The sequence below is a fragment of the Mustela nivalis genome (genome assembly GCF_964662115.1).
Source record: "Mustela nivalis genome assembly, chromosome: 10".
Lineage (NCBI taxonomy): Eukaryota > Metazoa > Chordata > Mammalia > Carnivora > Mustelidae > Mustela > Mustela nivalis.
The window spans coordinates 14293565-14306661 of NC_139029.1; the positions used below are offsets into that span (position 1 = coordinate 14293565).

Sequence of the window (13097 nt, forward strand, 5' to 3'; positions counted from 1 at the left end):
CTCTCTCTGTCAAATAAATAAATAAAATCTTTAAAAAATTAAATTTCCCAGATTAAAACCAATGTTCTCATTTCTAAACCTCTTTTGCATTTTTTTGTAATCAGAGAAGGGTAAAAAATGAAAAACCTTTAAATATTAAAAAAATTTTTTTTTAAATTTTAGTATCAAAAAAGAAAATTAAAACTCAGTGTCTTCAAGAGTCACAAGATAAGGCCAGAAGTTGATTTACAGAAAGATGAAAAAGGAAGAAAAAGACAACGGTATACTAGCCAATGTATTTTAAGACAATGTTTGTTTCACTATTAAATTATGATGAAGGGGAGAAAAGCCTATTCACCCTTCTTATATTAAATATACCTAATTCAATTTCTGATTTTAATGAACCTTTGTCAAAAAAACATTTCACATGACAATCAAACAAACATTGCTGTGATATCAAAGGCTCACGTGCCAGAAGTTAGGCACCGCAACAGAGACCTCAGGTACTCACCGTGCTGTACACCGCCGAGACAGCAGGAGTGAAGATTCGGTCCTCGAGGGGCTGTTGTACAGGTCCTCTAGGGATTCTAGAAGAGCGAGTTAAGGATAAGAGAACTCAAAAATGCCTTGCTTTAGCATTAACAGAAAATTACCGTCACAAGGTTCTGTCAATGACCCAACTTTCGTCACTCAATTAGTAAGGTTACTCATTTACTTCACTACAAAGCTGGAAAACAAATATTTCAAATTTCTTAATGTAATCAGGTCAATCTCTGCAAAAGTGATTCCCATGATAAACATTCCATGGCAACTCAAAACAAATAAAATTGCACAAGCCTCCACACTTTAGGTCCAGGATGAGACTGTACCACCTTTACTTTCTAGAGAAAAAGACTTAAAGTATAAGCAGGATATTCAGGAAGATACGTGGAAATTACTGACAAAGACACAATCTGTTCTGCTAACTACAGAGAAATGGCAAATATAATTGTCTCCTTGTTTTTCTACTTAGCTGCTACTTTCCCCATATCCCCATTAAAAAGAGAAAAAAAAAAAAAAGGCTCCCCAGCATAATATTTAAAATATTTCAGCATGTTGCCAAGATATTCTGTTAAAAGACAAAAGACTATCATTTTATTAAGCTTCAAAACCAAATGAGCTCCATCTACCTGGTAAAGTGATATTTTACCTCTTTAAGAATGACAACCAGAAAACACACACACACACAAACACAGACACAACCAAAAGATTAAAAGCAATTCTCTCCAGACAGTAGGATTACATAACTGTATTGTATGTTTTTATAATAATTCAAGTGTATTTTTTAAAATGACTATGAATATAATAAACCCCAAATGAAATAGAATACTTCCTTAAACCTAACAAATACTTCATATTTGTTGTATCATAATTCTTTCTAATGCAATGAAACACTGAGGAAGACAAAATGACAGCTGCAAATAATAACTCTACATGAATCACCACAAATTGATGAAATCTGAATACTTAGAAGATAAATCCTTTATATGTAAGTAGCAACAGTTTACTGAGGTGGGAGAGGGAAAATAAAGCAAAAACCCTCAAAGCTGGGGCACCTGGGTGGCTCAGTGGGTTAAAGCCTCTGCCTTTGTCTCAGGTCATGATCCCAGGGTCCTGGGATGGAGCCCCTCTCTGCTCAGCAGGGAGCCTGCCTCCTCCTTTCTCTCTCTGCCTGCCTCTCTGCCTACTTGTGATCTGTCAAATAAATAAATAAAATCTTAAATAAAAAAAAATTAGTAACACTCTAAGAGTCTCTAGACAATTCTTAAAAACTAGCAACCTGAGACCACAGTTCAAGTTGTCATAAATGCCTAGACACAAAGAACTGATTTAAAATGCTGTAAAATTTCAGTAAACAGTTTTTTTCCAAATAATTTTTTTCTTTTTTCTTTTTTTTTAGAAAGATCACAAGCAGGCAGAGAGGCAGGCAGAGAGAAGGGGAAGCCGGCTCCCTGCTGAGTAGAGAGCCCGATGCAGGGCTCGATCCCAGGACCCTGAGATCATGACCTGAGCCGAAGGCAGAGGCCTAACCCACTGAGCCACCCAGGTGCCCCAGTTTATTTGGAAAATTTTAAAAAATAATAAAATGCTTCAAAAAATAACAAAGCTAAAGCATTTCATAAAGGAACTACTTCATTCAAACTATATATAAGTTTGCAATGTAGAAAATATAAGGCTAACAAGTTCCAGGACAAAAGCTCTTCATAATGAGTTTGTCAATTCTCTCAAAATGAAGATAACCCTTGGCTAAAATAAAACTTTCTTTGAATTACAGCTGCATTGTGGTTACATGAGTGGTGGAAAATATAAGACTATTTTTTCTTCTGCAAAGCCAACAGCTATTGCTTTTTCTAGCTAAGGCTAATTCTCACACTTTAAGAATAAGTTCTCAAATGAGAGTTCTCAGTACTAGGTCCCAAAGGTTGAGGCACACCATTTAAGATTACAAAGGAAGGCTAAGGTTCCTGATTTCTATTAGTTATTTTATTGGCTAAAATATAATTACAAGATTTGTAAAGAGGCGATCATTTTTATGGTCAATAGTCCCAGTAACAAACATTCTCCTGGGCCACAAATACAGAATGAGGATTTTGTTTTTATTTTATTATCTGTAAACCACAAACAGAACACTGTGGATTGATAAACTGTTTCTTAAAAAGAAGTTCTGAGTAAAAATCACTTATTTAAAACAAAAACACAGTTCTGTAAAAAAGAAAATAGAGGTCAAGAGATCTGAATCTAAAGTAAACCAACTATGTTGTCTTCACTGAACCATTTTACAGTATCTCCTGTAAACTGAGGTTCAGCAAGAAGTAACTTGCCCAAGTTAACAAGGCTAAATGGTCAGGCCAGGTCTCCCTGAATTGTAAAGATCACACTCTTGTTTAATTTAATTCATTAATTAATAAAATAGAGATCACTCTCTTCCTATTATATCAGTGTGTCCACAGACAGAACACTTCATTGCATAGTAAAAAACAGTATCACAACCTGGTCAAAATATGGTTGCCCTATCCACATGACAGAACTAAATGAGCAGTTCATCTCATAGAAGCATCAATGAAGTTTCACCCCCAAAATTCCAGAAACTTCCAAATTCTTGGTTCAAACTGAATCATCTGCCCACAGCAAACAAATACCTAGTACTACAGACTGGGCAAGTAATGCATCAGACCAAGTGAACTTATTTTACAAAGCAATTTTCTCCTTCTTTAATTCTTAGTGGTCATGATTGCCTACCTTCATAAATCCTATCTTCATAAATATGCTAAACTCACTGAGCTATACACTTCAAAAGTATGAATGTTATTATATGTGAATAATATCTCAATAAAAAATCAACTTTAATAATTTACAAATAAGTTGTTTAATCCCATTTCCACTAAAAACAGCCTCTACAAATTAGTATGAAATAGGCACTTCTAGGCATTTTCTCCATAAATAAGTTAATTCAAAGAAATGACGGGCTTATAAAGCTCTTTCAGTACAACATATATCAACCTAATTCTGCCTGCATTTTTTTTAAAGATTTATTTGAGAGAGAGAGAGAGTGCATGAGCAGGGAGACAGGCAGAAGGAGCTGCTGAGCAGGGAGCCGGAAGTGGGACTCGATCCTGGGACTCCAGGATCATGACCTAAGCTGAAGGCAGTTGCTCAACCAACTGAGCCACCCAGGTGCTCCTAATTCTGCCTGCATTAAGCTTATTACCAGCTTTCACCAACCTCTGTATCCTCAGCATAAATCACTGGATGTTCACCTTTTTACGTTTGGGCTGAAGGTAGCAATCAAATAGCTTCTCATAGTACCACTTAAAATTCTAATTCAATCAATGAGCTGTGTAATATTCATGTGCAATGCTCTCGAGCATGTTGTTTTTATTTTTTAAATCTTATAACTGAAATACAGGATGCATACACTCTTGACACCTCTGTGGTTCAAATTGCTATATATTATATCATTAGGAAATATAGGCAAAATCATTTTAAAAACTAGCCAGATAGTATGTAATAAGTGAATTTAAGACTCCTAAGTAGAAATACAAATGCAGGGTGCTTGGGAGGCTCAGTGGGTTAAACCTCTGCCTTGGGCTCAGGTCATGATCTCAGGGTCCTGGAATTGAGCCCCGCATCAGGCTCTCTGCCAGCAGGGAGCCTGCTTCCCCTCTCCCTCCCTCTCTCTCTCTCTCTGTCAAATAAATAAATAAAATCTTTAAAAAAAAAAAAAAAGAAATACAAATGCAAAATATTTTTAATTCCTCACTTTGATTTTCTATAAAAAATTAACAGATTTCAGAAATAAATAAAATTAGAAGATTAGAGAGTATTAAATATTAAAGCACAACAGACTCTAAATTGATTATTAGAGAACTTACTACATACTCTCCACATTAAATGTCAATTAGGCAGATAAAAAATTTTCAAGACCAAATTTCATGGGGCGCCTGGGTGGCTCAGTGGGTTAAGCCTCTGCCTTCGGCTCAGGTCATGATCCCAGGGTGCTGGGATCGAGCCCCACATCGGGCTCTCTGCTCAGCAGGGAGCCTGCTTCCTCCTCTCTCTCTGCCTGCCTCTCTGTCTACTTGTGCTCTCTCTCTCTGTCCAATAAATAAATAAAATCTTTAAAAAAAAAAAAAAAAAAGACCAAATTTCATCAAAGAAGTTCGAAGACCTATGAGATTACATAATGACCTGAATGTTTCCTACTGATGTCAGGAAAAAAAGAAGGGACCAATAACTTTTTAAGCACACATGTGTACTGAAATTTCATGAATGATGACCTCTCATTAGGATGAAGCTTCTTGATCAATGACAATCATATCTAACCCTGAGTTTGACCTATAATCAGTATTTCCTCAAAAGGCAGACTTTGAGAAATTAGAAAACAAGTAATCAAAGTCAACAGAAATCTTCCACCAGTACGCTGAAACACTAATGTTCCATTTACAGCTCCCAGCTGAATGTTCCTAAACTTTGCCTGGTCCACTGTAAGAAAAGCTACTATCCTGGATCAATGCTCAGCATAAGTAGTATTCTTAAAGTGACAGCCTCAAGTTATTATTGCCTCATTGAAAAGGAAAGCAACAGTACAAATCCATTGCACAAATTAATATAGAGAAGACACAGGCCACTGATTTCAGGAGATGAAAACATGTGATAAAGATCTTTTTCTGCATCATTTCTTATTTAAGTCTTATGGCAATATGGTAATGAGTCAATTTACACCTTCTCTTTTTTTGGATTTTACTTTTTAAAATAATCTCTACACCCAACATGGGCTCGAACCTACAACCCCAAAATCAAGAATAACATGTTCTGCCAACTGAGCCAGCCAGGAGCTCCTCTCCTTCTTTTCATATACGAAATCGAAAAAGGCATGATAATGAGAAAGGAAGAGAACTTGTATAAAATATAAGGATAAGGGCAGAATTTTTACATTATGCACTGCTTCACAAAGATATCATCCATGGGGGTGCCTGGGTGGCTCAGTCATTAAGTGTCTACCTGTCTTTGGCTCCGGTCATGATCCCAGGGACCTGGGATCAAGTCCCACACATCAGGGTCCTTGCTCAGCAGGAAGCCTGCTTCCCCCTTTGCCTGCTGCTGCCCCTACTTATGCACGCGCACATGCTCGCTCGCTCTCTCTCTCTGACAAATAAATAAAATCTTTTTTAAAAAATAAAAATTTTAAAAAATTTAAAAATAAGAATGAAAAGATTAATGCATGCCATTATGAAGGATGAAATAGACAGGACTGAATTAATTTGATGTTGTCAAGTATGGATCAAGTATGTAAAATGTCCCACAAAGTACAACATCCTGAATGATCCTATCCAGCAACTATAGAAATCTCATGGGTCAAAACGTTAGTAACTGAGTGGACAAAAGCGAAACAGAAACTGCATTCCCAAACCTAAACACTATGACATAACTATTCCTGCTTTAACTCTGGAGTCTATAAGAAAATATATTTTTTAAAAAAGATATCATTGTTCTAAGAAAACCAAAACTTTCTTCATTGTTCTGTATCTTTTCCCCCTAAAAATGCAAGGGAAATAAAACTAGCCAATTTTATTCCTTATTTCAATTCGATTTAATGTTGGACTGTTAATTTAGGTCCAAAATCCTTTACTGAAATTCAGATTTTTTCCACTGGTAGAAGACTAACACAGTTGTTGTATCATGTAACACCTCCAGCAGGGTCTTTGGCAGCATCTCTTAATTAAACACATTAATATCTCTTCTGCAAAATATGTAAGTATTCAGACTTGGAGCTTTCTGTCCAGAGTTTTTGCTAATTTACAAAAAAAAAAAAAAAAAAAAAAAGTTTTCTGAACCCTTTTATTGGAAACTACAAAAGTACAAAAAGCCTATACCTTCCTTCCCATCCTTGCTCTAAAAGTCTCTAGAAATCAACACATAAATGTTAACTAGGAACCGTTATACTGCACTTTTTTTTATAAATCTGGAAACACTGGTTTCAACGTGCGCAGCCAGAAAAGCCCCTTTTCTGGCTCTGGTTTTCTACCAACTCAGAACTCTGGATTTCTACTAACTCAGAAATTGATTTCCTGACAGTAACATTTAAGTATACCCAGAAACATATGCTGCTTAGATGGGTTAAAAAAATACAAAAACAAAAACAACATTACCGAGAAAATGGCTGTTTACCACGGTGTTAATACTTCTACTCAAGACAAAAATATAAAACTTTCTATGAGATACAGTGATAAAGACACATAAAAAAAAAGAAAAAGAAACTCACAAATTCCAAACCTAGCTTTTAGTTCTCAAGTTTTTAATTCTAAGACAAACACTTAAGTGTTACACTAACACCCACTTCAGATTAAAACATGGTCAATCCATGTGGCAAAGCAAAAGCAGAAGGCAACAAAGTACCCCTCTTCCATTAAAAATGCCCATCTCGAAGAAACATTAAAAAGGATAAAGTGCAATTAGCAATTCCATTTGCTTCCTACATCTCAAAAAGCCTTAGATAATAACCAAATAAAATATGCTGGTATACTAGATTTCTCTTGATATGGATCCAGATAATAACAAGTATGGAACACACATTTGACAGATTTTAAAAGCTATCCTCCAAAAAAAGAACTGAATGAGCTAGCCATTCACATATGACAAAAGTCAACCTTCACTGGACATTCTATTGCTGGCTTCAAGTTTTTAATAAAACTCTAAACTTTGGAAAATTTAAGGACTTGACATTTACCTGAACTGGTAGACCATTTTTAAAATGTAATATGAAGATGAGATCATAATTACAATGTTCTGAAATTCTAGTAGTAGAACTTAGGCTTAAAAAGAACCATGACAAGTTAGGAAAGATTGAAAAAGACCTGGAGATGGACGGTGGTTATGGGTGCAGAGCAACATGAATGTACTTAAGGTCACACTACTCTACATTTTAAAAAGATTAAAATAGGGCCAGGGAGGTGCCTGGTCGTCGGTAGAACATATGATTCTTAGTCTTGAGGTCAAGAGCTTGAAATTAAAAAACCACAGACTATCGAAGAGCTAAAGGAGATTTTCTTGATTCTTTAAGATCTGGCATTACCATTCTGTATAAAATGTATGGAGATTCTATCAGTGACTCTACCTCTTTCTGATTTTCTACCTTTTTTCTGGGGTCAAAGAAATAAGAATCTTTCTTTTCATACACATGGTGCAATACACCAGGATGATGCAGACAATGGTGATCGTGTACACCTGTACACAATGCAATCATTTTCAGTCTGTATTCCTAGGAAAGAATGTACACAATCTCCCACATTCTCCCCACATGATAAATCTTCTATCTCTGTGGGTCAAACTGTGGCTCACAAATCCAGATAGAAAGGAAGAAATGACTCGTGAATTTGGGATATTGCTATATATTGTTCCTACATAAAAGAATATTATAGATTTGTTTTTAATGATAGGGAAAACGATGGTTCTGACTTTGAATAAACAAAAGGAAGGGAACATAGAAAACACATCCAAACCTTAAAATACATGAACCTCAAGTCACTGAGACGTCAACAAAAGGACTGACAGACTCATCAATGAAACAGACTAGAAAATTCAGAAACAGAGCCATAAAAACCTAGTGAGTTTACTTTTCACAAAGAAGTAAAGGCCATTAAATGAATAAACAATATACTTTTCAACAAATGGTGTTGAAATAATTTAAAAAACATATGCAAAACAATGAATCTTTGTCATATAACTTACCCCTTAAACAAAAATTCAAATCATACCATAGACATACTGTAAAATTTTAAATGCTAAAACTTTCTGAAAAACCTATAGAAAGAAATAGATGTGACTGTGGACTAAGCCAAGAGTTCTTAGATGTGATATTAAAAGCATGCTCTTTAAAAAAAGAAAAATTGATTAACTGACTATCTCAAAATTAAAATTTTCTACTCTATGGAAGATACTGTTATGAAAAGATAGAATGGAGAAAATACCTGCAAAATCTTGTATCTGATTAAAGGACTTGTATTTAGATTATATAAAGAACCCTCAAAACTCAATAGTAAGACTACCTTTTTTCAAAATGGGCAAAAGATTTGAAAAAATGCCACCTCACCAAAACAGATGTGCAGATGACAGACAAAAACATGAAAAGATGCTAAGCATCATTTGTCAATAAGGAGTGTAAACTAGAACAACAGTGAACTATCACTACACCTATTAGGTCTACAAAATGACAATACCAAGTGCCAAGGATAAGGAATAACTGGAAATCTCACACTTTGCTGTTGGCATAGTACAAAATGGTAGAGCCACTTGGGAAAACAGTTTGGCAGTTCTTACACAGTTAAGCATAAATTTGTATGTATGACCCAGCAATCCCACTTATACACACTTCCCAAGAGAAATGAAAATTTATCCTCACCCAAATGCTTAAGCACAAAGGTTTATAGCATCTTTATCCATAATGGCCAAAAAAGGCAAAGAGCGCAATTATCTTCAACTGGTAAACAGATAAAATACAGTACACCCATATAATGGAATACCCCAAACCACTGAAAAGGAATGAATTACTGATAGAACAATGTGAATGATTACCAAATGCTAATTAAGTGAAAGAAACTAGACAAAAAAGGCTTTGGGTCCGTTTATACAACATTCTGAGAAAGGCAAAACTACAAGAATGGAATAAAGCTCACTGACTGCCAGAAGCCAGGGCGTGGGGAAAGGTTATCTGCAATGCCAGCGAACTGAAAGACTAAAATTGGGTGATGAAACTTTTCTGTATCTTCAGTGAGGCAGTGTTACAAAACTCCACATTTGTCAAAATTCACTGAACTATATACCTACAATAAATGAAAACTGAGTTTCCCCAAAGGTTAAGCAATAGAGTCACCACGTGACTCAGCAATTTCACCCCTAGTTATATATCCCAAAGAAATAAAAACACATATCCACACAAAACTTGTTATGAATGTTCATATTAGCATTATTCACAACAGCGAAAAGGTGGAATCAACCTAAATGTCCATCAACTAAAGAACATATAAACCAAATGTGGTATACCCATATAACGGAATTTTATCTGCCAAAAAAAAGGAAATGGAAAACCTGACACCTGCTACAACATGGATGAACCTTGAAAACAAAATGTTAAGTGAAAAAAGCCAGTCACAAGGGACTACATATTTGTACAAGTCCTCTTAAATGAACTACCCAAATTAGACAAATCTAGAGACAAAACGTATAAACAATAAATTAGTGGTTGCTTAGGGCTGGGGGGATTGATTAAAAACAGGGGAAGGAGAAATGGCGGCTATAGGGTATATACTTCTTTCGGAGGTAATCTGAAAGTTCTAAAACTTTGGTGATGGCTACAAAGTCTGTAAATATACTAAAAAAAACACTGAATTGTACATTTCATTGTTTTGGGGGATTTTTTTGTATCTGTATGATTTTATTAATGTCTTCCCTCTATGTTCATCTTTCATAATGGTAGAAAGAGCAAATCACTTCACAGCAAAATCCAACCACACGGAATTCAAAAACTCTCAATAAAGCTGTTACTCAAAAAAATGAGTATTATTACATGTAATTTTAAAATAAAATTTTTAAAATAAAATAACTGAGCCACCTGGGTGGCTCTGTCAGTTGAGCATCTGCCTTCAGCTCAGATCATGATCCTGGGGTACTGAGATCAAGCCCCACATAGGGAGCAGGGAGCCAACTTCTCCCTCTCCCTCTGCCTGCCACTCCCCCTGCTTGTATGTACTCTCTCTCTCTGTCAAATAAGATCTATGAAAAAATTAAAATTAAAATCAAATAAAAATAAAATTTTACAATAATATAAGAACTCCCCAGTGGGGCAAGCACTCTTATCTGTTCTGTCTACCACTCTATATCCCCAGAACTTGTTAGAATATCGCAGAAAGGGATCTTATACTCAAAATGTTTCATCAGCGTGATCTAGCCCAATGAAGTTAAAAAGTAAGTCTCATCCTAAGAATCCACAAAGCAAACAAGGAAAAGTGCTATGCAACATAATAGGAAACAGGTATCCAAAAGGAAAATGGGTAGCTCGATTTCTCAGCAAACTGCATTTCTTTCAATGACAGAAAGCAATACAGGATCTTATTAGTGTAAGGATCTCCTGAAACACTACCTAATGACCTAGCAATATGCAAACTTGTCCAACAAGCTTTTTGACAGGACTCTTAACAAACGTCTCTCTTAGGTAATAAGTGGAAAAGATCCATTTCTACCCATATGCAATAAACCCAAGCCAAAGCACATGTATACTAAACCAATAGGTCAACACTGCTTGTCGATGTACCAAAGGGGAGATTTAATTAGAGTACCTAGAAATGAGTCAAAGTATTTATGGACGCTAGAAAAATGGTAACACAGATTAAAGCTGACCACTACAAATAACTTCACAAGATAAAGAATCGTGGTGAATTTATCAACAGTAAAAACCATACCACAACGTTTGTATTTTTAGGGTAAATACCCAGTAGTGCAATTGCTGGGTCACAAACGTAGTGATCCAAAGGGGCACGTGCACCCGAATGTTTATAGCAGCAATGTCCACAATAGCCAAACTATGGAAAGAACCTAGATGTCCATCAACAGATGAATGGATCAAGAAGATGTGGTATATATACACAACGGAATACTATGCAGCCATCAAAAGAAATGAAATCTTGCCGTTTGCAACAACATGGATGGAACTAGAGCGTATCATGCTTAGCGAAATAAGTCAAGCAGAGAAAGACAACTATCATATGATCTCCCTGATATGAGGAAGCGGTGATGCAACATGGGGGCTTAAGTGGGTAGAAGAATCAATGAAACAAGATGGAATTGGGAGGGAGACAAACCATAAGTGACTCTTAATCTCACAAAACAAACTGAAGGTTGCTGGGGGGAGGGAGGTTGGGAGAAGGGGGTGGGATTATGGACATTGGGGAGGGTATGTGCTTTGGTGAGTGCTGTGAAGTGTGTAAACCTGGTGATTCACAGACCTGTACCCCTGGGGATAAAAATATATGTTTATAAAAAATAAAAAATTTAATTAAAAAAAAAAAAAACCATACCACATTACAGCTGGAAGTGCCTCACTGCTCTACTCAACCTAATATCAAATGCAGGGATTCCACACACCCAGCGTACACTACTCCACAGGAAAACCCTTCAAATATCTGAGAACTTTATTCTTTTCCAAGTAAAATACACTCACATCCTTTGACCACTCATCAAGAGGCAGATGTGCCATAATGCTGTGAGAGTAATGTGGATCGGAGACACTTTCCCATTATCAATGACCCAGAGATTACGTATGCTTTCTTTACTTCATAACTACTTTCTACTTCACATTGTCTATGATAAGCTATTTCCTATACGTTTTCCTCCCATATAAAGTTGCCACAAAGTCATTTCTGAGGCATTCTGTGCATAATAAGCAATCACTTCAATGCACACAGAACACTTGGCATTTGCGCCTGTTTCATTTCATCGAGCAGATTTGGATTTATTTCATTTTGACATCTAACTCTACACTTGATTTTTTCACCTAAGTTACTCAGTAGTGTTAATGTACTATAATAACAGACTAGAAGACAGAGGAGTCCAGTAGCCCAGTCTGTATGGCCACGTGAACTCCTCCAATTCTCACTTCCTGTCCCTTTCCATACTCCAAATACTGCCAACTACTGCATCCCGTACATCTAATGTTCACTATTTAAACAGCAAGGAAGCAACCAAAAAGGAATGTTAATTCCTCTGTGTTCCCTAACTATTGCTCAACTTTTTTTTTTTTTTTAAGATTTTATTTATTTATTTGTCAGAGACAGAGGGAGAAAGAGCGAGTGAACACAGGCAGACAGAGAGGCAGGCAGAGGCAGAGGGAGAAGCAGGCTCCCTGCCGAGCAAGGAGCCCGATGCGGGACTCGATCCCAGGTCCCTGGGATCATGACCTGAGCCGAAGGCAGCTGCTTAACCAACTGAGCCACCCAGGCGTCCCTATTGCTCAACTTTTAAAAATTCTGATTTTAGACTGTGAAAAAGTTGTAAAGAATTCCCAAGAGAATACTGAACACATTCATTTCATCTAAAGAAGGATGAGTGAATGGTGACTACGAATATACACTTAACAGTAATAAAAAGGTGAAAGAGAAGTAGTAAGATCCATTAACTGGAGGAAGACAGCAGAGGAAATAAGACTAGTTAGGAGACTATACCAGTGTCTAGGTAAGAGATGATTATGGCTTGAAAGACTATAGTGGAAATAAAAAGAAAAAGCCAAGTTTAAAAAGTAAAATCAACAGGATTTGCTACTGCACTGAGAAGGAAAGGAGGGGCTAAGTTGGTTAAGCATCTGACTTAAGCTCCGTTCATAATCTTAGGGTTCTGAGAACCAGCCCAGTGTCAGGCTCTGAGCTCAGCAGTGAATCTGCTTGTCCCTCTGCCACCCGCTCCAACTTGTACTTTTTCTCTCAAATAATAAACATATTTACATTCACTGAATTCTCATATTCAATAGCCATCTTCAAATCATTTAATTCTCTTCAAAGGGCTCTTATTTGAAAATCCAAATGCTATAATTA

At 36.3% G+C, this 13097-nt stretch overlaps 1 protein-coding gene across 50 annotated transcripts in view; it reads right to left on the reverse strand.

The window, feature by feature from the left end:
• The window catches only part of EIF4G3 (eukaryotic translation initiation factor 4 gamma 3), a 346104-nt gene that overhangs the window by 252814 nt on the left and 80193 nt on the right, over window positions 1-13097 (reverse strand). For all 50 annotated transcript variants that reach the window (XM_082684539.1, XM_082684529.1, XM_082684570.1 and 47 more), the window contains one exon: window positions 491-566. Coding sequence is in view for 26 of the 50 variants with exons in the window: in XM_082684529.1 (XP_082540655.1) it covers window positions 491-566 (76 nt within the window). In the remaining 24 variants the exon portion in view is untranslated. The remainder of the gene's footprint in view (window positions 1-490; window positions 567-13097) is intronic.